The following is a 21676-nucleotide window of genomic DNA, read 5'->3' as shown; positions in this document are numbered from 1 at the left end:
GTTAGAAGATGATTGAAAAATAATACAATGTGCAAAATACCTCCTCTCGAGCACAAATAGAAATGTATTATTCCCTAAACATTTGGACCCCCCCCCAATCAAGATACAAGTCTGAAAGTGTTAAATAAAACATAATAAGAGGGTGGTCCTAGATCACATAAGTCAGGGGAATACTTTCTGTGTGTGGTAACTTGCCTGTAACAGCATCATCTTGGTAGAGGTTGGATTTAAGCAGGTCGTACACGTCCTGGCGAGCGCTGCCCAAGGCAGCCAGCCCGAGACCAAGGGCACCACCGTGACGAACAATCTGCACGAGACAAGGAAAACATGTAAAGTACATACAGCACTCGTGAATTAAGAGGTACTGTAGTTTTCGTAAAAGCAGCTTGGATACTCACATCATTGCTGGCGTTCTTCAGCTGACTGAGGAGGTAATCAATAATGTCCCCTCCGTGGTTGGCATGGATCAGACCCAGGGCATAAAGACCACCTCCTTCCTGATAGGCCGAGCCAGGGGAGGTGTCTTTGGGCAGGTAAGTGGCCATCAGCTGCAGGGCCTCTTTCTCATGTCCCTAGAAATCAAAGCATAATGGATCAGTGCTCAGTTTACCAGCAACTTTCTACATTTACAGGACACAACACGAAAGGAAAATATAATAATGTATTCACCCTGTGAATGACCCCGAGACTCGCTGTGGCTGTGAACTTTGCCCAGTTTGTAGCCCTCGCAAGCCATTCCAGGTTTTCCCTAAAAAAGGGAAAGAAAACATGTCTCTCTTTTCCATTTGACTGTCTCTGAAAATCAATGTTTACTCAAAAGAAATGACAGCAAGCTTTTAGAAGAACACAGGTGGGGTTACCTGAGAAACTGGTCACTCGTGGTCCCCGTGTGCATGAAAGAGTTTGCTATGACCGTTGCTGTGTGGCATACTGAATTTCGTACTGCGTCCTAAACAAAGAGGATACACACGATGTGAACAATACTCCTTCAGGTACAACACACGTTTATAGCAACTGTGGTGCAGGGGGGAAGTGGTGACTGTGATTTCCCACCATCTATTTTAACATGATCACACACGTGAAAATGTGTAGATTTACTGGGGGTGTGGGCAACAACCAACCAACCAATACCACTTTAAAAAGAGCATGTCAAACCAAACCAGTCCGAGTGACACTGCTCCACTCTCAAACACTGCAGCGGGAATCTCTCACCTTTGTGTTTTTGAGGATCATTAAGTCTGTGTTGTTGTTTCGAATGAGGAACTGTAGGTGGAGCTCAATCGCCATTTCGCCGCTCAGGATCTTGATCATTTTTGAGTTCTGGTCTTTTGGCTCCTCCTTCTTTTGACAGAAGAGGAAAAACATTCAGTATGGAAGCGGTGAGCAGGTAGAACTCGACTATGAAAACACTGACGTTTCACACATCTACATACAATTTTAACTGTAACTGAGGAGTACTATAAACAGAAGTGTGAGTACTTTCAGGAATAATTACCCCTTCTGCAGCCTTTCCAGCAGGAGAACTGCCAGCCTTGTCATCCGTCTCCATGGCTTCACTAAAATAACAGCATTCACAGTGTAAACAACCAGAGGAAAACACTGTTGTCATAAACCAAGATGAAAATTGTAATGAGAAACAACATATTTTTATAGCTATTGCACAGCTGCTAAGGGGCACTAAAAACACACATCATGCGTTCACTGTCAATGAGCAACAGGAGACTAAGTAATCATGAAATAAAGCAGGGTGCCAACACTGCAGGTCTGCCAGTCCCGTTAAAACACAAATAATCAAGTCAAACACCCTAGACCGACTACACCGACAATCAGAGGAATTCTTACCAAAACGAGTGGGGAGTACTTCCAAAACACACAGAACATTGGCAGGTCAAAATCAGAGGCATTAGCCCAAGTGCCAAAGGTACAACTGATTGGGAGTGTAGTTTTCCTATGAGATATCACAAATAACGACCACCCCGCTTTATAACAGCGTTTTTATGTGAGGTCAAACTCACGTGTAAATGCACAGAAGATATCAACAACAGGGGCCTACAATGTGTCTTTTTCTGCACCTTTTAAAATAGCACTTCCTGCTCAATTCCATTTCACGGTGCTTTATTACTTCACAGTAAACTACAGAAAACTGATGTTTAAATCAACCTTCTCAGAAATGATGGCTATGAAGCTATTTGTGTATTGCCCTCTGCCCACACACACGGACTCTGTAAACCTCCAGGTCATTTCCTGGGCTTTGAACTAGTTCCTGTGCAGGAAAACTTTTGACGTACGGTTCACAATCCAACTGAGTCAGTTTCCGTTCGTTTATAAGCACCGTCAGGATTAAAGTGTTTGTGTGGAAGAGTTTTAACAGATTGTATCCCATGAGCACCTGTCTTTGTCCTGAACTGGCACGGTGCCTGTGTTGGTAGAGCCGGGGACTGCAGGGATGGGAGTGCCGACGGTGCGCAGGTTCTGGATCACAGACGACAGGAACTGCTGACTAGCGCTTTCATACAGATCAAAACATATCTGATACGCCATCAGCAGGTTATCCTCCTTCACCAGCTTCTCCAGGATATCACTCACTGCTTGAGGATCATCCAGAAATATGAGGCACTACAGAGGAGAGATGGAGGAATCAGTGATGGATGCTGAATGAATAAAGTAATCACACGTCGGAAAAAGCATCTAAAAGTTGTAATATTAAATAGTGTGTTAATGTGGAGGTCGGCCTCTTACCTGGCAAACGTTGATAAAGTCAGGCTTCTCTAGGTTCATGTAAAGCTTGACAAGGACACGGAGAACCTCGTTACGGAACTTCTTGTTCTGCATCAGGGTCATGCAGATCTTCAGGCTGTAGGCCAGCAGTCCACTCAGATCGCTCTGTTAAAAGAGAGCAGACATGAATCTTTGCTGCTGTAGTTGGAAAACGTTATCAGATTTATTCTATAAAATGTCACTCGTTCCGTAAAGACACGGTGTGTTACAACTGACCAGTACCAGCAAAGTCACCAATGTTTGTTGTTGACTGAATTACGGTAAACAACAGAACAATAAACAACAACATAAAGTAACAAAGAGCTCCCCACCGACTCGCGGATGGTCTTCTCGAAGACGTCCAGGCGCCTGGTCTCCAGAGCGATGCCGATGGCCTGTTTGTATTTGTGGTCATCGAGGCAGCGCTGGAACATTTTATTCACGATTCCCTCAAGACGAGGATCGACGCTCTTCTTCTCCTCCTCCTCCGGCAGCTCAGCGTTCTCCACACGCAGCTTGGTGTAATGATCAATACATTTGGCTGTTTGGGAAGAAAGGAGGAGATTCAGAGCAGATTGTTGTGGGTTGCCAGGTACAGTGCCCACCAGCTCCTCACTATAACAGCTCATGGACCACAGCTTTAAGCTAAAACTTAACTCCGCAAATGAAAGAGGAAGGAAACAGGGCTCTTACCAATAATGGTCTCCACGTACTCTGAATCATCAGTGACGTTGAAAAGATCTCCAGCTCCCAGAGCGTAATTCAGGGACTCATCAAAGGCCCCGAGGTGGTAAAACACCTTTGAAGCCACCAGGGCGGCGAACTCCCTGCTGCGGAACGTCTCGTCCTCATACAGGACCTCACTGCCGAAACAGAAACACAAGAGCTGTAAACAACCAGAGAACCTTTTGTATCTGGTACTGGATTTAACTTTTCATGACTCATGAAGCCTGCAGACTGTGTAATCACTCTCTGATTACCGCTCGGACCGGGACCAACCTGGTACAGATGGAGAGACGTGGTCCTGATGGTGTATCTTCTCTAAGTTAAACACAAGTTACAAAGGCGAATACCACTCCAGCCCTTTCCAAAGGCAGTGGATGGAGCTATATCCCTATAGTCTATACCCCTCTAACACATGATTGGCACTGGGCCTGATGACCTTATTAAACTTAGACTTTATTAAATCAATGCTTTTCTAATCGTGGCACATGAAAGTGGCGTGATACCCCTCTGCCCACAAACCCCATCTACATCACTGTACACGGGGTTAATATTTGGAAATGTTATGATGGTAAGATAAAATATGATACTACTCAACAACACTGGATACTTTGGGAAGCATAGTGAAATGTATACGTCGAAAGGCCACGTCTTAAAATAAAATAAGATATATTTTATTGTCCCCTAGGGACAACTACACATAGCTACAATTGCAGTGTTGCAAATCCAGTGTTGCCTTAATTATACTCAAACACAGCACGTCCAAACCACAGACGCTGTGTTTCTCTTTGGTACGAGCTGCTGGAGTCGCTCGGTCGGCCTCTGTGTTTAGGTTCTCCTCCATGTGGCGGATAGGGGGCAGAATCATGTGACTACAGCTTGGTAACGTGGTTTTAAAGAGACAGTACATGAACACACAGTGGGGACATAAAAAAATAATATATATATATATATATAAAAACAACGGTTAAAAATAATTAATATAATCGATTTAGACAAGATTATGTCAATTCGAAGTTCTGAATGTCGAATTCGATTAATTTTTAATGTATTGCCCAGCCCTGGTAAACATTCTTGTATTTTTATAATCCCTAGAATGAATAAATATTGGCTGATTATCTCTGATAGCGTCAAATATCAAAACAAATCAAGACACCAACACCCCTCAGATCCAAAGTCAAGACCCATGTTTTAATACGTAAACATTTCCCTTTTACGCAGAGACAGACATGACTTACATTTTATCCACAGACTCTGAGATCTCAGCCCAGAAGTCATTGACGATGGAGTTCAGTTTGTGGAGTGCAAACTCCTACCGAAAAAAACAGACAAGCACGATTAAAGCATGAATACACACAAAATACACACAAATATATTCACTCAAGCTTGGAACAGTTGGTGGAGCCAGGTTTAACCGTCTCCATTATATCCGCTTTAATGCTCTTATAACTCTATGGGAAATAAAGCTGTGTGTAAACAGAAGGATACCTTCAGCTGAGGCTCGTCCTCGTCCAGGAGGGATATGATACCAGCTGCACAAACAAAAACATCAGCTTTAACACACACCGGACGGTTATTAACAATACACATGTACATTATAAAACCTCAGAGGGCACATAAAATAAACGAAATATGTAAATGCTTAAATAAGCAGTGCTCTGGGTGTTGAGACCTGAACTGCAAGCACTGATCAGCCATTACATTAAAGCCAACTGTATCCATGTGGAGACCCCACTCGTGCCACCCATCGAGGCCTCTGAAGGTGGTCTCTGACATAAAGACATTGGCACCAGACAAAGACAGTCCTGTTTCTCCAGCACGTCCTAGAGACCCTACAGAGGCACGGAGCATCACCCTGCTGAAAGAGGCAATGCTGTTAGTGAACACCACAGCTGTGAAGGGCGGGCTTGGTCTGCAGTGTCCACGTGAAGACCAGGACCCAAAGTTCCCCAGCAGAACATCTCCCTGAGCAGCACACTGCCTCCGCCAGCTCGTCTTCTTCCCATAGCGCACACGGGGACGTCTCATTCACAGGTCAGCGCCGTCCACATGACGGACAAGGGTATGTGATCAATCAGACGAGAGAGACCCCCTATTTCCACTGCTCCAGGGTCCAGTTCTGATGTTCATGTGCCCAGTGTAGGCACTTGTGGTGGTGGACAGGGGTCAGCAGTGACACACGGACTGGTCTGGAGCTTTGTAGCCCCTCCATCAGTGAAGCTTCGGCACCCAGGACCCTGTTGTCAGTCACCGATCACCTTTCCTGGGTCCACTTTTGGCAGGTACTGACCACCACACACCGAGAACACCCCACGAGACCTGAGGTCTGGAGACGCTCTGAACAAAACATTAACACTATTCCCTTCACTTGTCAATTCACTGGTTCTATTCTTGTGGCTGACGGATAAAGTGATGTTAAGAATAGAATAAAACAAGACAAACCAGGTTTGATTTAAAGGAATATTACTCTGTTGTTACACTCAACTTGTTTTGTATTATATATTAATAATCAGTTTGCTTTATTTAGGTTGAAAACCCTAATTTTAAGAATCTTTGCCTGTTGCTATGTATATAATAAAACTATTTATATCCTTCTTTACGTTGTTTTTCCTGTCATTTCTTTGTTTATCATCTTATGTTAGCTTCTGGTTCGAATTGTCCGTTCCACCTTAAATGCTGCAGCAGCTACATTCTGCCGCCTGGCACCAGAACGTAACTGCCACACTATTTAAGGTGGAACGGACAGTTGTAATTAGAAGCTAAGTTCGCGAACAAGAAATCAAGTTAAAAATTATGTTAAACCAACCCATACCGCGTAAGAAGCCTATCTGACATATTTTAAACTTATCTAACATTAGCTCAGCTTGTATACTCTTAGTTAACATACAGAATTAACATACATTTAGTCTGTTTTAGCCCAAAACGCTAGGTTATTGTGTGTGACTCAGCTAAACGAGTCTCTAATCTCTTACCGGCTGAAGTAATCATCCTGTAGCCTGGGTATTCAATCACCTCTCGGAGAAAAGGAACACTGTAGAACGGTTAACGGAGACGCGATGGTGAAAACGAATAAAAAATAGGCAAAAGAAGAAGCACTGAATCAATAAATGTATGTGACCCGCAGATCCGCCGAAAGGCGCTTCTCTGTAACGACGCCAAAGAGTCTTCACCAAACCGAGAGTCTCTACTGAGAGATATTTCCCAGGCCGTGTCACGTGGTGTTTTGTGGTATTTTATAGTATTAATGTATGTCTTATTCTATTACAAGATTATAATATGGCTGTTTAAGGTTGAGAGAGTTCCCTAATTTCTTTCTTGGATTTAAAACTTACAAACAATACCACAAGTCAGCACACTTTAGCAGGGCCCCCATGAGTTGAACATGGGCTCTGTTTTGCATTGGTACATGAGGTAGATATATGTGGGACCCTGGTGGGCTGCTTGTTTCAGATAAATAATGGCAGTCCAGTAATATATCATCGCTGTCCAGTTAAAAACATGAATCTCCTGAAATAGTAACTTTACAGATATTCAGTGGAAGTGAATGTAAAAAGATTTTATTCAGTGATTTTGGAGCATTTCTATTGGTCCATTCATCATGATTTTTAGCATATGATAGATATGATTGACAGCTGCTGTGTTTGTGTAGTAAAATCAAAATGGACAATAATTAAAATACATATTTTTAATTGGACAGTGAAGCCTGAAACTCTGGAGATATGTACCACCATTATTAATGTTCTGTTATGTCCACTTAAATAATTTTAAATAAATAAATTCAAGACTTTTAAACTTTCAAGTCAACATTCTTTATTTAAATATTCTTTATTTAAATCCTTAATTAGTCTCTCCTTCTTTAAACAAATATCACAACAAAATAAGAAATAGAAAAAAATCTAAAAAAAACAAGACATCTACATGTTTTTTAATCTTATAATCATAGTAAACAATAAATATCACCATAATTTTATAACAAAGTAAATACACTTAAATATTCCAATAAAACTTATTCGGCTTTATTTGAAAACTTTTAAAACCGTAAACTGAAGTCTGTTCTGAAACGCTGCTCGTGTTGACCGTTGACGGGGGCGGGGCGAACTGTATGACGTAACAGCATGCGTGTCATTCTGTGTCCCGGGAGTGGCTTGTCTCGGTTTACTTTACACGATCTTTGGCTTTAACTGAATTCGGGTTCTCCACAAAGATGCCCACTTCCAACGCTAATATAAAACTGCTTAACATTACCTTAAGACGTAAACATGTGTATTTAAATTGGAGTAGCACTATTTATCTAATATATATCATAATAAAAATTATTATAAATGATACTGCAGTTAATTGTGTTTATTTTCACGAAGGCGGCAGCGTGGAAGCCCAATGACTGTGCGTTATGAAGGAATGAACAAACTGCGCCCCCGAGCGGTCCCTTTAAACAATTACCGCTTTAATTTAAGGAGCTACTTGTAAATTCTGTAGTCGCTGTGAGACACAGTAGAACAAATATGTAATACGTTGGGAGCAACTTAATTTTGCGTTGTAATTTTTATAAGAAACGGTGACATTACATTATTAAGAATTTTATAGAGCAGCTATGTCACCCTCACTTTTTAAATGTTTAAATGATTAAATCAGGCCACTGTTTTTGAACATTTTCTTATTTTTAAAAGAGAACTCGGAATCTTGTAATTGTTTGTAAGTCATAATTTTGAAAAATAAAATTTATTAGTGCCCCATTCACCATTTTGTAGAAGTGTCCAAAAAACAAAGTGCACCATTTTAAGTGCACTCAAACAATCCCACAATGCACTGCAATAAGTAGCGCACAACCCATGTATCCTAGCATAGTTTTTATTTGTCCACTCAGTGGTTTTAGTGTTTCGGGGCACGTTGTTTGTAGTGTTTATGTCTCATTGTAATAACAAACCATAATAAAGTAGTGTCCAAAATCTTTCAGTACCCTCCTGAATTCGTAACAGTGCACTATATAGTGAGCAGCGTAGGGAACAGTCAGAATGAAGCCATTTTGAACAGGAACTTAAGGGTTATCAGAGTATGTTTTGTTTATTAATCCAGTTACTTCAATTGATTCACAATACCTCCAGGTTTCTCAGATTTAGATCAAAATTCACACACACGATAATAATATAATAATAATAAAAATAATAAAATACACAAGGCACAGTTGTTCCTAATAGATTTCATAATTTATTAAATCTTAAATCATATTCTAAACAATGATAAAAACATCAGTGGTTACAATAGAATTATAAAGCAATACTTATACAGTCCTTATACAGCAAGATTTATAAAAACTACCATAAAAACTTGAGTTATTTTAAAATATACTGAAACTAATACTGGAAAATAAAATCAGTGTTTTATAAAATAGACATTAAACTGTTTCCCAGAGAGTTCAGAGTTCAGAAGAGATCTATAACCTCATCACGGGTTACTGCAGAGGCCCAGAAACTCAAAACTCAGTACATCTAAACTGGACTGGCTACTCGAAAGTGTCTGTAGGTGTGAATGTGTGAGTGTGTGTCGCCCTGTGAAGGACTGGCGCCCTCTCCAGGGTGTGTTCCCACCTTGCGCCCAGTGATTCCGGGTAGGCGCCGGACCCACCGTGACCCTGAACTGGATAAGGGTCACAGACGATGAATGAATGAACGGAAATGGAAAAACCCACACGAAGACGGCTTTGATATTAAAACATGCCCTAAAGGCTGATATGTGAAATGAGCGCTGTCCTGATTGGCCGTTCTGTATTGTGCCTTGTTCAGGAAGTTCAGCCTGCTCTGAAACCCACTTCACTATGAAGGGGGCGTGGCTAAACTGCTGTAGGCAGAGAAGACAGATGTATGTAGAAGCATTTATCTTGTGACATCATAAAAACAAGCCGTTTTGCTGCTTAGCTTCTGTGTATGATGTGTGAGGTATCTGTGGTTAGCAGCGTGTTCTGAAACTTTAAAACACTTCATGATGAGCTCTTTGACACCGTGAACCCTAACCCTACCGTTTTCAGTTTGACGTCGTGACTCAGGAAGGGTTTAACGTACAGACACCATCCACACTTCACAGCAACCTGCAGGACCTCGTCTCTCCAGCCACATTCACTCAAATCTGACGAAGCGTAATCAAAACACAGACTTAAAAACACAACGAAACAAACACGATCCAGAGGTCGGAACATTCAGCAGCATCTCGTCCAGTGATGTTATTGAGGAACATCCAATCACCTCCTGCCGATGCTAGTTCCCGCCCACACGTCCTGCGTCACACGTAAATACATCGCACTGAGAATTACAACGGTCTCCGTTTCCGTGCCATGAATCGGACTCAGTGGTAGTTGGTAGTTTCCCAAGTGTTTTCACATTTTCCATTCGAGGCCATGACTCAGTTTTGTTCAGTGACTCGGACATCGTTAGCCGTCAGAGATTAAAGGGATTAATTAACAAACACTACAACAATGCATTTGTGTAAACAGTGTTAGAAACAATAAGAACTGTGCAATTAATCGACAATCCTTCCATAATTAACATTAAAAACTGAGACAATAGAGACCTGGAGCAGCAGTAAACGCCCAGTACTGAAGGTCCTTAGATGTTCATTAGATCACAGTTACACTGTACGTCTGTAGTGTGTCATTCCGAGTTCCCTGCTCCTCGTACGTGTGGCTCTGCTCTCATCTGCAGTGGAATTCCTTCTTCCGTGTTTCCTGCTCGTCCTGCACAGATCACACAGCTTGTTTGAGAAAGAGTGAAAGCAGTTTGCTGGAGGATGACGAGAGACAAGCAGGATTCTCTCAGCTCACCTTTCTGTACCTGATTATTCGAAGCTGCCGCGTGTCGATTCCTCTGTCCTCGTCCAAACCACTGCTGCAGCGGCCAGCACACGTGCCTCTTTCTGCTCGGGGTGAGATCTACAGCCGTAACGACAACACAGAAAAACCTTCAACAGACGGCAGACTGCTTTATGAATGAAATCTTCTGTCGAGACATTAATCTCCCCCCTGGCTCCTCATGCCTCGAGAAGAGCTCTGAATCTTGTGACTCAAATCTGACCAACTCTCACCAAGACACAGATTCTGGAGCATCTCAACAATCCTTGACTTGTTCTAGCATTTCTCTCTAGATTTACAGTGAACATGTAAAAACATGAAGTGATGGAGAGGGTTTTGACTGAAGAAGTGAAACCAGACAGTGGTGGTGATTGCAACAAGACGCCTTCCTTTAAATGCACCGCCTCACGCCTGAATCACTGCTTCACTGGAGTTTTGAGTGAAGATTTTGGCCTGAATCATGTGAGGAGTGTGGTGTGTTCTCCCTGTGTCTGTGTGGGTTTCCTCCGGGTGACTGTCTGTGAGGAGTGTGGTGTGTTCTCCCTGTGTCTGTGTGGGTTTCCTCTGGGTGACTGTCTGTGAGGAGTGTGGTGTGTTCTCCCTGTGTCTGCGTGGGTTTCCTCCGGGTGACTGTCTGTGAGGAGTGTGGTGTGTTCTCCCTGTGTCTGCGTGGGTTTCCTCCGGGTGACTGTCTGTGAGGAGTGTGGTGTGTTCTCTCTGTGTCTGCGTGGGTTTCATCCGGGTGACTGTCTGTGAGGAGTGTGGTGTGTTCTCTCTGTGTCTGCGTGGGTTTCCTCCGGGTGACTGTCTGTGAGGAGTGTGGTGTGTTCTCCCTGTGTCTGCGTGGGTTTCCTCCGGGTGACTGTCTGTGAGGAGTGTGGTGTGTTCTCCCTGTGTCTGCGTGGGTTTCCTCCGGGTGACTGTCTGTGAGGAGTGTGGTGTGTTCTCTCTGTGTCTGCGTGGGTTTCATCCGGGTGACTGTCTGTGAGGAGTGTGGTGTGTTCTCTCTGTGTCTGCGTGGGTTTCCTCCGGGTGACTGTCTGTGAGGAGTGTGGTGTGTTCTCTCTGTGTCTGCGTGGGTTTCCTCCGGGTGACTGTCTGTGAGGAGTGTGGTGTGTTCTCTCTGTGTCTGCGTGGGTTTCCTCCGGGTGACTGTCTGTGAGGAGTGTGGTGTGTTCTCTCTGTGTCTGCGTGGGTTTCCTCCGGGTGACTGTCTGTGAGGAGTGTGGTGTGTTCTCTCTGTGTCTGCGTGGGTTTCCTCCCCCATTAATATTTTTAAACAAAACTATAAACTGAGTTCTTAACTAATTACAGCGCCCTCTAATGACTGCCACCCAGTGACAGATGCTGTAACTAATGCATATTGAATTATTGCCCAGCCCTACATCAGACCGCTCTGAATGACTTTATTTACATCACAAACATTGATTTAAACTGTAGAAATTCAACTGGGCAAACCACTTTTGGCTTAAGTTCTCAGGCTTATTGAGAGACCCAGCTTTAGGAAACGTCTCCCGCAGGTTTGTCCCGCTGGGGTTCATATTAAACTTTATTTCCCAGAGCAACCAGCAGTGACAGAAACACCACTCTGAATACAAGGACCTTAAAGAAACTTAAATAACTGCCCTTTTAGAAGGAATCAAGTATAAAGGAATTAATAAATACATTTAAGGGGGAAACAGTGGCATCAAAACAACAACAAAACACTGCACTACTTCACCTGCAGCTGGAGCAGCCTGAGCAGACACCACAGCTTTGCAGACGCGTGTCCTGATGGTCCGCACACAGTCCGGCGCTTTGGGAAGGAAGTGTCCAGCCCATATGGAGTCGTGCGGATGTTTAGGGAACACGGACCTCAGCATGTGCTCCAGGAGCTCCACAGATTCTCCACTTTCTGGACTTTCGCTGCCAGAATGGACCAGTCCCAGCAGGGCCGGCCGGACTCCATGTCCCTCTGTCCTCATCCTGACATCCTTCAGCACCTCCCTCATACTCGCTCGGTTAGCTTTATCACTGACAAAGCCATCCCTGAACAGGAATATCACTATGGCACAGTGCATGGCTCTTCCCTGGTCAGATTTAGCCCTGATTCTAGCCCCTACCTCTGGCCTGCATTCACCCTTTGACCCCTGAGACCCAGTACAGCATTTTGACTTCATCTCTCCATTGAGGTTGATTTCCTCGTGAGGATCCTCCGCAGGAAACACATCAGCAACAAACTCCTTCATCAAACCGCATTTACACTCCCCTTCCTTTCTGTTTACGTCGCCCACCAAGTAAACATTCCCTTTCCCTCCGATCTGCTTCAGCACCTGACGGAATTCCTCGTCCTCCGCTGGGAACGGGACTCTGTTCAGCTGCAGCTCCGACGCCATGGCTCCGAACTGGCCACTTTTCTCATTTAAAACCGCAAAATAACCTCTAGTTTCCAAGGATTAAGTCTCACCCAACTCTAATCCACTTAAGCACACGAAGAGTTAGAGCTGGCCACTCTCCGCCCCCCCGCTCTGATTGGCTCATAGCTTATACGCTCAAGAAATCTACCAATAGGAGCGTTTCTTGTGTACAAAGGAGTAGCCAATCAGAGCTTGCCGAGGGCGGGACATTTCCTAAATACGTGTGTGCCTCAAATGCGTTGTGGAATTAAAGGAACACTACGGTACATTTTTTACCGTAAAATTACAGCTTCATTGTGATGCTCCACTGAGCTGTAATCGGGAAAATAGAACCTTTGTCCGTGCTACTCTAGGCTCAGCACTGCAGAAACTGCACTATGTGTCTTTTGGAGAAGGGTAGGAAGCCACCACCACCCCTCTCCCTTTCAATTGATTTCAGTACGGTGCTGTAAACGTTATTTACACTAGGGGGAGCCCCAGCAGCAAAAATCCAGCGTTCATTTAAATCCTTTAGCAAGCTACAAACAGAAATATCCTTTGTTCTTATTATTTTCCCAAACAGACACACAACAACCTATATATTGTACTAAAAATTCATAAAAAACTTTTTCTGAGCAAAAGTACCACAATTTTGTCGTACTATTACTGTGTTAAAAGAAGATTTCCAGCAAGTTTAATGTGTAAGAACAGGTGCAGCAGGTAGGTGTCGCAGTCACATAGCTCCAGTTGTGGGTTCGAGTCCTTCTCTGGGTGACTGTCTGTAAGGAGTGTGGTGTGTTCTCTCTGTGTCTGTGTGGGTTTCCTCCGGGTGACTGTCTGTGAGGAGTGTGGTGTGTTCTCTCTGTGTCTGTGTGGGTTTCCTCCGGGTGACTGTCTGTGAGGAGTGTGGTGTGTTCTCTCTGTGTCTGTGTGGGTTTCCTACGGGTGACTGTCTGTGAGGAGTGTGGTGTGTTCTCTCTGAGTCTGTGTGGGTTTCCTCCGGGTGACTGTCTGTGAGGAGTGTGGTGTGTTCTCTCTGTGTCTGCGTGGGTTTCCTCCGGGTGACTGTCTGTGAGGAGTGTGGTGTGTTCTCTCTGTGTCTGTGTGGGTTTCCTCCGGGTGACTGTCTGTGAGGAGTGTGGTGTGTTCTCTCTGTGTCTGCGTGGGTTTCATCCGGGTGACTGTCTGTGAGGAGTGTGGTGTGTTCTCCCTGTGTCTGCGTGGGTTTCCTCCGGGTGACTGTCTGTGAGGATTGTGGTGTGTTCTCTCTGTGTCTGCGTGGGTTTCCTCCGGGTGACTGTCTGTGAGGAGTGTGGTGTGTTCTCTCTGTGTCTGCGTGGGTTTCCTCCGGGTGACTGTCTGTGAGGAGTGTGGTGTGTTCTCTCTGTGTCTGCGTGGGTTTCCTCCGGGTGACTGTCTGTGAGGAGTGTGGTGTGTTCTCTCTGTGTCTGCGTGGGTTTCCTCCGGGTGACTGTCTGTGAGGAGTGTGGTGTGTTCTCTCTGTGTCTGCGTGGGTTTCCTCCGGGTGACTGTCTGTGAGGAGTGTGGTGTGTTCTCTCTGTGTCTGTGTGGGTTTCCTCCGGGTGACTGTCTGTGAGGAGTGTGGTGTGTACTCCCTGTGTCTGCGTGGGTTTCCTCCGGGTGACTGTCTGTGAGGAGTGTGGTGTGTTCTCCCTGTGTCTGCGTGGGTTTCCTCTGGGTGCTCCGGTTTCCTCCCACAGTCCAAAAACACACATTGGTAGGTGAATTGTCGACTCAAAAGTGTCCGTAGGTGTGAGTGTGTGAGTGAATGTGTGTGTGTGTGTCTGTGTTGCCCTGTGAAGGACTGGCGCCCCCTCCAGGGTGTGTTCCTGCCTTGCATCCAATGATTCCAGGTAGGCTCTGGACCCACCGCCGCCCTGAACTGGATAAGGGTCACAGATAATGAATGAATGAATGTATATTTCCCAAAATAATACATCTTTAAAATGTGTATAGCTCAGATGTGTGTGTACTGGATTGTACTTAAATGTGATTTATGTACAAAGAGACATTTCAGTGGTATTAGTGTTGTTATTAGTATTATGTGGAAAGCAGAATTCCAACAAGTTCTTTCTACTTTTCCTTTAACAACGGACTATGTCTAAAATAGGTGTCATTGCCCTTTAACAGGCACAAGCTTATCACTCCTAATGGAAGTGCAGAGGAGCACACAGCTAATGATAAACTGACCACGGCCTGAACAAACCTAACCTTGATCTTTACACACACACACACTCAGCTTTATTCTCCACTGTGTTCCTCCCCTTTCTATGTTTGATATTACTTTCCCATTAGTCCCTTTGGAATTCAGAATAAAATATAACATATACATAAAAGTGTATATGCTACATTTAACTCTCTACTTATTAGTCGATGAAATGTGACCAAACACAGTCAGAAATCCCATCCAATGATCTTCAAACGTCACCATGCACAACACCAAGCTTGTGCTAAAGGAGTGTAAAGCCTCAGAAGCATTTGGCTGTGGAGCAGTGGAACTCTGGAGTGATTTCCCTCTGTTCATTTTTTCTGGGACTGTTTGAGATGACTCTGAATCTAATCATTCAGCGTTAGCAGCTGACTGCAGTAATTCTCAGGAATGAATCCAGTCAAATCTTCCCAGCATTGTCCCAACATTCACTGTAAACCTTCCCAAATACGTAGTGGCTTTCACTTTATTAAAGTGCAAATATCTGCAGTTTCAAGGTCATTACTAGGATTTTAGAGGGTAGGTCCCCCGTGTGAGACTTGCTTTCTCCCAGTGTTTCTTCCTCAGCTCTGAGGGAGCTTCTCTGTGCCACTGTTACCCCTGGCCTGGGGGTTTTACATTTACATTTCATATTAAAACTTTTTTCTTTATTGGAATTCAGTGAAGCCGCTTTGTGATGAACTTAGTTGTAAAAAGAGCTATAGAAATAAAATTGATTTGATTTGATTAATATTTATTAATTAATTCATTCATTGTCTGTAACCCTTATCCAGTTCAGGGCGGCGATGGGTCCGGAGCCTACCTGGGCGCAAGGCAGGAACACACCCTGGAGGGGGCACCTGTCCTTCACAGAGCGACACACACCTACGGACACTTTTGAGTCACCAATTCACCTACCAACGTGTGTTTTTGGACTGGGAGGAAACCGGAGCACCCGGAGGAAACCCACACAGACACAGAGAGAACACACCACACTCCTCACAGACAGTCACCCGGAGGAAACCCACGCAGACACAGGGAGAACACACCACTCTCCTCACAGACAGTCACCCGGAGGAAACCCACGCAGACACAGGGAGAACACACCACTCTCCTCACAGACAGTCACCCGGAGGAAACCCACGCAGACACAGGGAGAACACACCACACTCCTCACAGACAGTCACCCGAAGCGGGAATTGAACCCACAACCTCCAGGCCCATGGAGCTGTGTGACTGCGACACTAACCTGCTGCACCACCGAGCCGCCCATTAATACTTATACCCTGTATACTCTGTATGTTGTATTTATTTATTTATTTTATTTTTTTACAACTGATGATGTCACAAAGCAGCTTCACAGAATTCCAGTGAAGTCAAAGTTTTGACATGAAATGTAAAAATGTAAAGAATGTAAAAACCCCCAGGTGAGTGAGGCCAGGGGTGACAGCGGAACAAAGGAACCTTGGGAGGAACCAAGGCTCACACAGGGGACCTACCCTCCTCTGGTCAATCTACTGGTAACAGTTAGGAGTCTGAGAAAATTGCAGTGTAGGGGCAGCCCCGAGGCCAGTGGTGGTGGCTGGAGCATGGGCAGCTGGTCTGAAGAGTGGAGCAGGATCTCGACAGTCATCCATCAGTGTCCAGTGACAGGTGGGCGGTCATTTACTCAGAAAAAGGTAGAGGGATGGAGTTAGTTGTGAACTGTTTGGGTGAATGTAGAGCATAGAATATGAACGTTTCCAAAGTGTGGCTAATGACTCCGGCAGATCTGACTATGACAGCTTTAACTAAAAGGAGAGACACACAGACGCGGGAGCTTCCTGAAACACTGACATCACAAACCTGAGTGATCACGTGAAGCGGACGACAGTTTACTGTAACTGAATTTACACACAATTAAATATAATTGTAATGCAACTCGTAACTATGGAAACCTTTAATATTGTATGAAAAAAAGAGCCACCATTGACATTTGATGAAATACTACTTTATTCTCACCATCAGTCACTAAATTATTGTTTCTCTTTGTAAGAGTTGTGATTTTTTACACTCATTATTTGTGCAGAGATTATAACTGGATTTGATCACATCCAATGTATTTTAACTTTAGAATGCTAACGATTAACACCTCATAATACAATATTATCGCTGTCCATTGAAAAACACGTTTAGTTACTGCATCATTTGAGCACAGCAGTGTGTAAATCTCATGACGAATCGACCAATAGAAACACTCCAAAATGACTCGATGAAATGAATAGATTTTTTACACTGACTTCCACTGAAAGGTAAGCTCCTCTGTATAATCATTGTTTTGGGAGGAACCTGTTTTTATTTGGACAGTGATGATTTACATTAATTTACCGTTAATTTACAGTGCAGCTTTTAGCAAGAACAAATCATCTAACCACTTAACCACTCTACATATCTCACTCTCTTGGAGCACATAAAAACTCATATAAAAATATATACTGTATCTGTTTTATTCATACGCAGATAATTACTAATACAAAATGTTTTGCTGATGACCAGCTGCACCTCTCTGTGGTGTTTGTCCCCCACAGAGGTGTGCCGTATCTTATCATTCATGAGAATATTGTCAAATCTTTTAAAAGTTTACAAAAAATAATCAATATCGTGATAATTGTGATATTCTGACTTGTTTATGTAATGACATCATTCAGTTACATATAACAGGGCATACATTCATTACATTAGTGATTTAGGCAGAGTGGGGTACGGTGGCTCCAACAGAAAGGGAGTGATTTTAGTCGTGGGGAGGTGGTTTAGTTACAAAATATCAGATGTACAATAAACCATGGCATTATAAAAGGAATGAATGGTTTTGTGGTAAATATATAAACAATTTAGTAACGTGGCAAGTTACTGTTTTTAACAAACTAAGAAAATGTTTACAAATTTTGTTTGGTCTTTTCTTCTGAAAGTTTGAAACAGTTACATTTGTAGTAAAATAAATGCTTAATAAAATAATATGCTTTGTCGTATTTTCAATAATATTGTTATCGTCAAAATACCCTGAAATATTCATTCATTCATTCATTCATTCATTCATTGTCTGTAACCCTTATCCAGTTCAGGGTCGCGGTGGGTCCAGAGCCTACCTGGAATCATTGGGCACAAGGCGGGAATACACCCTGGAGGGGACGCCAGTCCTTCACAGGGCAACACAGACTCACACATTCACTCACACCTACGGACACTTTTGAGTCTCCAATCCACCTACCAACGTGTGTTTTTGGACTGTGGGAGGAAACCGGAGCACCTGGAGGAAACCCACGCGGACACAGAGAGAACACACCAACTCCTCACAGACAGTCACCCGGAGCGGGAATTGAACCCACAACCTCCAGGTCCCTGGAGCTGTGTGACTGTGCCACCCTCCCTGAAATATTGTGATATTATTTTAGGGCCAAATTGCCCAAATTGTTGAAACAAACCTGGAACTGAGGAATCCTGCTGTAGTGTTTTTCATTGGGGTAAATCTTCTATCATTCAGTGGTTCTAGTTTTATCCACCTTTGATTGTAATTAAATTCAATCAACGACAAAGAAAAGTGTCCACTTGGTGACTGTTGATGTCATGATGAATTAGGCCTTTGTCCTGCCCCGGCCCCCACTTAGTTCACTGTTCACGTTTTTCTCAGTTGTGAATACAAACGAGAATGGCTGGACACGGAGTTTGCCAGAAATGATCATTAAGGTGTCACTTTCGTTATCTTCTTCACAGTAACTTTAATGGTTCCATTCACTCGAGCCTGAATCTGTTTGGAAAACTGCAACGAAAAAAGTTACATTTTATTATATTACACACACACACACACACACACACACACACACAAACACACACAAACACACACACACATATATATAAAACAATTATGCCTTTTATAATATAAAACTCGGTTTGTGGCTGTTGTTGAAAGATGGTGTATTCAATTATGATTTTACCGTATGCAAATGTTATACATTTTTTTCTACACAACATTACTTTATGCAGTGTAAGACCACCACTACATTTCACTTACCTCCTGTATGTAGGCTATGATCGTATCATTGCTCAGTGCAGTAAAAGACCTTATCTTAACTACTGCTGCAGCAAATGCTGTAAAATCTAGAAAATCAAACAGACAAGTTATTTTTTTACATTTTTTAGTATTGAACTTATATGAAATGGTTTGGGATAAAGAAAACAAGCAATACTTTGTGGCAATGTTGTTGGCATCAGTTGGACAGCTGATGTTTGCAGAGAGATAAGTTGAGGAGAGGTGCTGGATGTTGTTGTTGTAGTAGTTGTGGTCAAACTGGCTGTAGAGGCCGCTGGCGATGTTGTGGTGGTGGAGTTTGTGGTGGCAGCTGTTGGTGAGGTAGCTGTGGCTGTTGATGTTGGTGGGGTAGTTGTGGTGGTAGTTGTTGGAAGGATTGTTGTTGTAGTTGTTTGTGGTATGGTTGTGTTGGTAGTTGTTTGTGGTGTGGTTGTGGTGGTAGTTGTTTGTGGTGTGGTTGTGGTGGTGATTGTTTGTGGTGTGGTTGTTGTGGTAGTTGTTTGTGGTGTGGTTGTGGTGGTAGTTGTTTGTGGTGTGGTTATGGTGGTAGTTGTTTGTGGTGTGGTTGTGGTAGTAGTTGTTTGTGGTGTGGTTGTGGTGGTAGTTGTTTGTGGTGTGGTTGTGTTGGTAGTTGTTTGTGGTGTGGTTGTGTTGGTAGTTGTTTGTGGTGTGGTTATGGTGGTAGTTGTTTGTGGTGTGGTTGTGGTGGTAGTTGTTTGTGGTGTGGTTGTGTTGGTAGTTGTTTGTGGTGTGGTTGTGGTAGTAGTTGTTTGTGGTGTGGTTGTGGTGGTAGTTGTTAGTGGTGTGGTTGTGTTGGTAGTTGTTTGTGGTGTGGTTGTGTTGGTAGTTGTTTGTGGTGTGGTTATGGTGGTAGTTGTTTGTGGTGTGGTTGTGGTGGTAGTTGTTTGTGGTGTGGTTGTGTTGGTAGTTGTTTGTGGTGTGGTTGTGGTGGTAGTTGTTTGTTGTGTGGTTGTGGTGGTAATTGTTTGTGGTGTGGTTGTTGTGGTAGTTGTTTGTGGTGTGGTTGTGGTGGTAGTTGTTTGTGGTATGGTTATGGTGGTAGTTGTTTGTGGTGTGGTTGTGGTGGTAGTTGTTTGTGGTGTGGTTATGGTGGTAGTTGTTTGTGGTGTGGTTGTGGTGGTATTTGTTTGTGGTGTGTTTATGGTGGTAGTTTGTGGTGTGGTTATGGTGGTAGTTTGTGGTGTGGTTGCTGTGGTAGTTGTTTGTGGTGTGGTTGTGTTGGTAGTTGTTTGTGGTGTGGTTGTTGTGGTAGTTGTTTGTGGTGTGGTTGTGGTGGTAATTGTTTGTGGTGTGGTTGTTGTGGTAGTTGTTTGTGGTGTGGTTGTGGTGGTAGTTGTTTGTGGTGTGGTTATGGTGGTAGTTGTTTGTGGTGTGGTTGTGGTGGTAGTTGTTTGTGGTGTGGTTGTGTTGGTAGTTGTTGAAAGGGTTGTTGTTGTAATTGTTTGTGGTATGGTTGTGTTGGTAGTTGTTTGTGGTGTGGTTATGGTGGTAGTTGTTTGTGGTGTGGTTGTGTTGGTAGTTGTTTGTGGTGTGGTTGTGTTGGTAGTTGTTTGTGGTGTGGTTATGGTGGTAGTTGTTTGTGGTGTGGTTGTGGTGGTAGTTGTTTGTGGTGTGGTTGTGGTGGTAGTTGTTTGTGGTGTGGTTGTGGTGGTAATTGTTTGTGGTGTGGTTGTTGTGGTAGTTGTTTGTGGTGTGGTTGTGGTGGTAGTTGTTTGTGGTGTGGTTATGGTGGTAGTTGTTTGTGGTGTGGTTGTGGTGGTAGTTGTTTGTGGTGTGGTTGTGTTGGTAGTTGTTGAAAGGGTTGTTGTTGTAATTGTTTGTGGTGTGGTTGTGTTGGTAGTTGTTTGTGGTGTGGTTGTGGTGGTAGTTGTTTGTGGTGTGGTTGTGTTGGTAGTTGTTGGAAGGGACATTGTTGTAGTTGTTTGTGGTGTGGTTGTGTTGGTAGTTGTTTGTGGTGTGGTTGTAGTGGTAGTTGTTTGTGGTGTGGTTGTGTTGGTAGTTGTTGAAAGGGTTGTTGTTGTAATTGTTTGTGGTGTGTTTGTGTTGTTAGTTGTTTGTGGTGTGGTTGTGGTGGTAGTTGTTTGTGGTGTGGTTGTGTTGGTAGTTGTTTGTGGTGTGGTTGTGGTGGTAGTTGTTTGTGGTGTAGTTGTGTTGGTAGTTGTTTGTGGTGTAGTTGTGTTGGTAGTTGTTTGTGGTGTGGTTGCAGTGGTAGTTGTTTGTGGTGTGGTTGTGTTGGTAGCTGTCTGTGGTGTGGTTGTGGTGGTAATTGTTTGTGGTGTGGTTGTTGTGGTAGTTGTTTGTGGTGTGGTTGTGTTGGTATTTATTTGTGGTGTGGTTGTGTTGGTAGTTGTTTGTGGTGTGGTATATGTTAATGTGGTCACTGTAGCTGTTGAAGATGACTCTGCTGTTGTTGATGATAGGTCAGTTACTGTTGATAGTGTCTCTGTAGTCGTTGGTGACTCTGTGGATGTTGATGTTGACTCTGAGGTTGTTGATGATGGGTTAGTTATTGTTGATAGTGTCTCTGTAGTTGTTGGTGACTCTGTGGACATTGATGTTGACTCTGAGGTTGTTGATGATATCTCATGTATTTTGTCAGTTACTGCTGATATTGACTCTGTAGTCATTGGTGACTCTGTGGACGTTGATCTTGACTCTGAGTTCGTTGATAATATCTCAGTTATTAT

The 21676-nt window shown here is 43.6% G+C and overlaps 2 protein-coding genes and 1 long non-coding RNA gene across 5 annotated transcripts in view; all 3 read right to left on the bottom strand.

Annotated features, from left to right (window-relative positions):
• psmd1 (proteasome 26S subunit, non-ATPase 1) overlaps positions 1 to 6657 on the bottom strand; it is a 39580-nt gene extending 32923 nt beyond the window's left edge. Inside the window, exons 1-13 of the mRNA XM_066648108.1 lie at positions 6453 to 6657; positions 4969 to 5012; positions 4719 to 4792; positions 3451 to 3620; positions 3090 to 3298; positions 2740 to 2883; positions 2390 to 2616; positions 1496 to 1556; positions 1213 to 1341; positions 861 to 949; positions 670 to 748; positions 399 to 572; positions 196 to 307 (exon numbers count right to left, since the gene is read on the bottom strand). Coding sequence (XP_066504205.1) covers positions 196 to 307; positions 399 to 572; positions 670 to 748; positions 861 to 949; positions 1213 to 1341; positions 1496 to 1556; positions 2390 to 2616; positions 2740 to 2883; positions 3090 to 3298; positions 3451 to 3620; positions 4719 to 4792; positions 4969 to 5012; positions 6453 to 6468 — 1528 coding nt within the window. The 5' untranslated portion in view covers positions 6469 to 6657. The remainder of the gene's footprint in view (positions 1 to 195; positions 308 to 398; positions 573 to 669; positions 749 to 860; positions 950 to 1212; positions 1342 to 1495; positions 1557 to 2389; positions 2617 to 2739; positions 2884 to 3089; positions 3299 to 3450; positions 3621 to 4718; positions 4793 to 4968; positions 5013 to 6452) is intronic.
• Positions 6658 to 8771: 2114 nt separating this feature from the next.
• On the bottom strand, positions 8772 to 12800 carry LOC136672072 (uncharacterized protein C2orf72 homolog). 3 transcript variants are annotated; one of them, XM_066648015.1, is made up of 3 exons: positions 12039 to 12800; positions 10292 to 10399; positions 8772 to 10204 (listed from the first exon to the last, which is right to left on the bottom strand). In XM_066648015.1, the coding sequence occupies exons 1-3, from the start codon at positions 12691 to 12693 to the stop codon at positions 10122 to 10124; spliced, it is 846 nt and encodes a 281-aa protein (XP_066504112.1). In that variant the 5' UTR covers positions 12694 to 12800; the 3' UTR covers positions 8772 to 10121. The 3 variants fall into 3 exon arrangements, with proteins under 3 accessions (XP_066504112.1, XP_066504111.1, XP_066504113.1); XM_066648014.1 differs by having other exon boundaries at positions 8772 to 10221; positions 10302 to 10399; XM_066648016.1 differs by having other exon boundaries at positions 10302 to 10399.
• A 4094-nt stretch (positions 12801 to 16894) lies between these two features.
• On the bottom strand, positions 16895 to 19367 carry LOC136672309 (uncharacterized). Its single transcript, XR_010795786.1, has 3 exons — positions 19126 to 19367; positions 18951 to 19036; positions 16895 to 18698 (listed from the first exon to the last, which is right to left on the bottom strand). It is a non-coding gene; the product is annotated as an uncharacterized lncRNA (long non-coding RNA).
• Positions 19368 to 21676: the final 2309 nt, after the last annotated feature.

This window comes from Hoplias malabaricus, chromosome 16 (assembly GCF_029633855.1).
Source record: "Hoplias malabaricus isolate fHopMal1 chromosome 16, fHopMal1.hap1, whole genome shotgun sequence".
Taxonomy (NCBI): Eukaryota; Metazoa; Chordata; class Actinopteri; order Characiformes; family Erythrinidae; genus Hoplias; species Hoplias malabaricus.
This window is presented reverse-complemented; position numbering and strand designations above follow the sequence as displayed.

Excerpts from the sequence above, each read along its gene's own strand:
- LOC136672072 (XM_066648014.1), bottom strand. The coding sequence starts at position 12,693 with ATGGCGTCGGAGCTGCAGCTGAACAGAGTCCCGTTCCCAGCGGAGGAC. Across the intron at positions 10,400-12,038 it reads TCAGGCTGCTCCAGCTGCAG|ATCTCACCCCGAGCAGAAAG; the intron begins GTGAAGTAGTGC and ends TTACGGCTGTAG. Across the intron at positions 10,222-10,301 it reads CGGCAGCTTCGAATAATCAG|CTGTGTGATCTGTGCAGGAC; the intron begins GTACAGAAAGGT and ends TTCTCAAACAAG.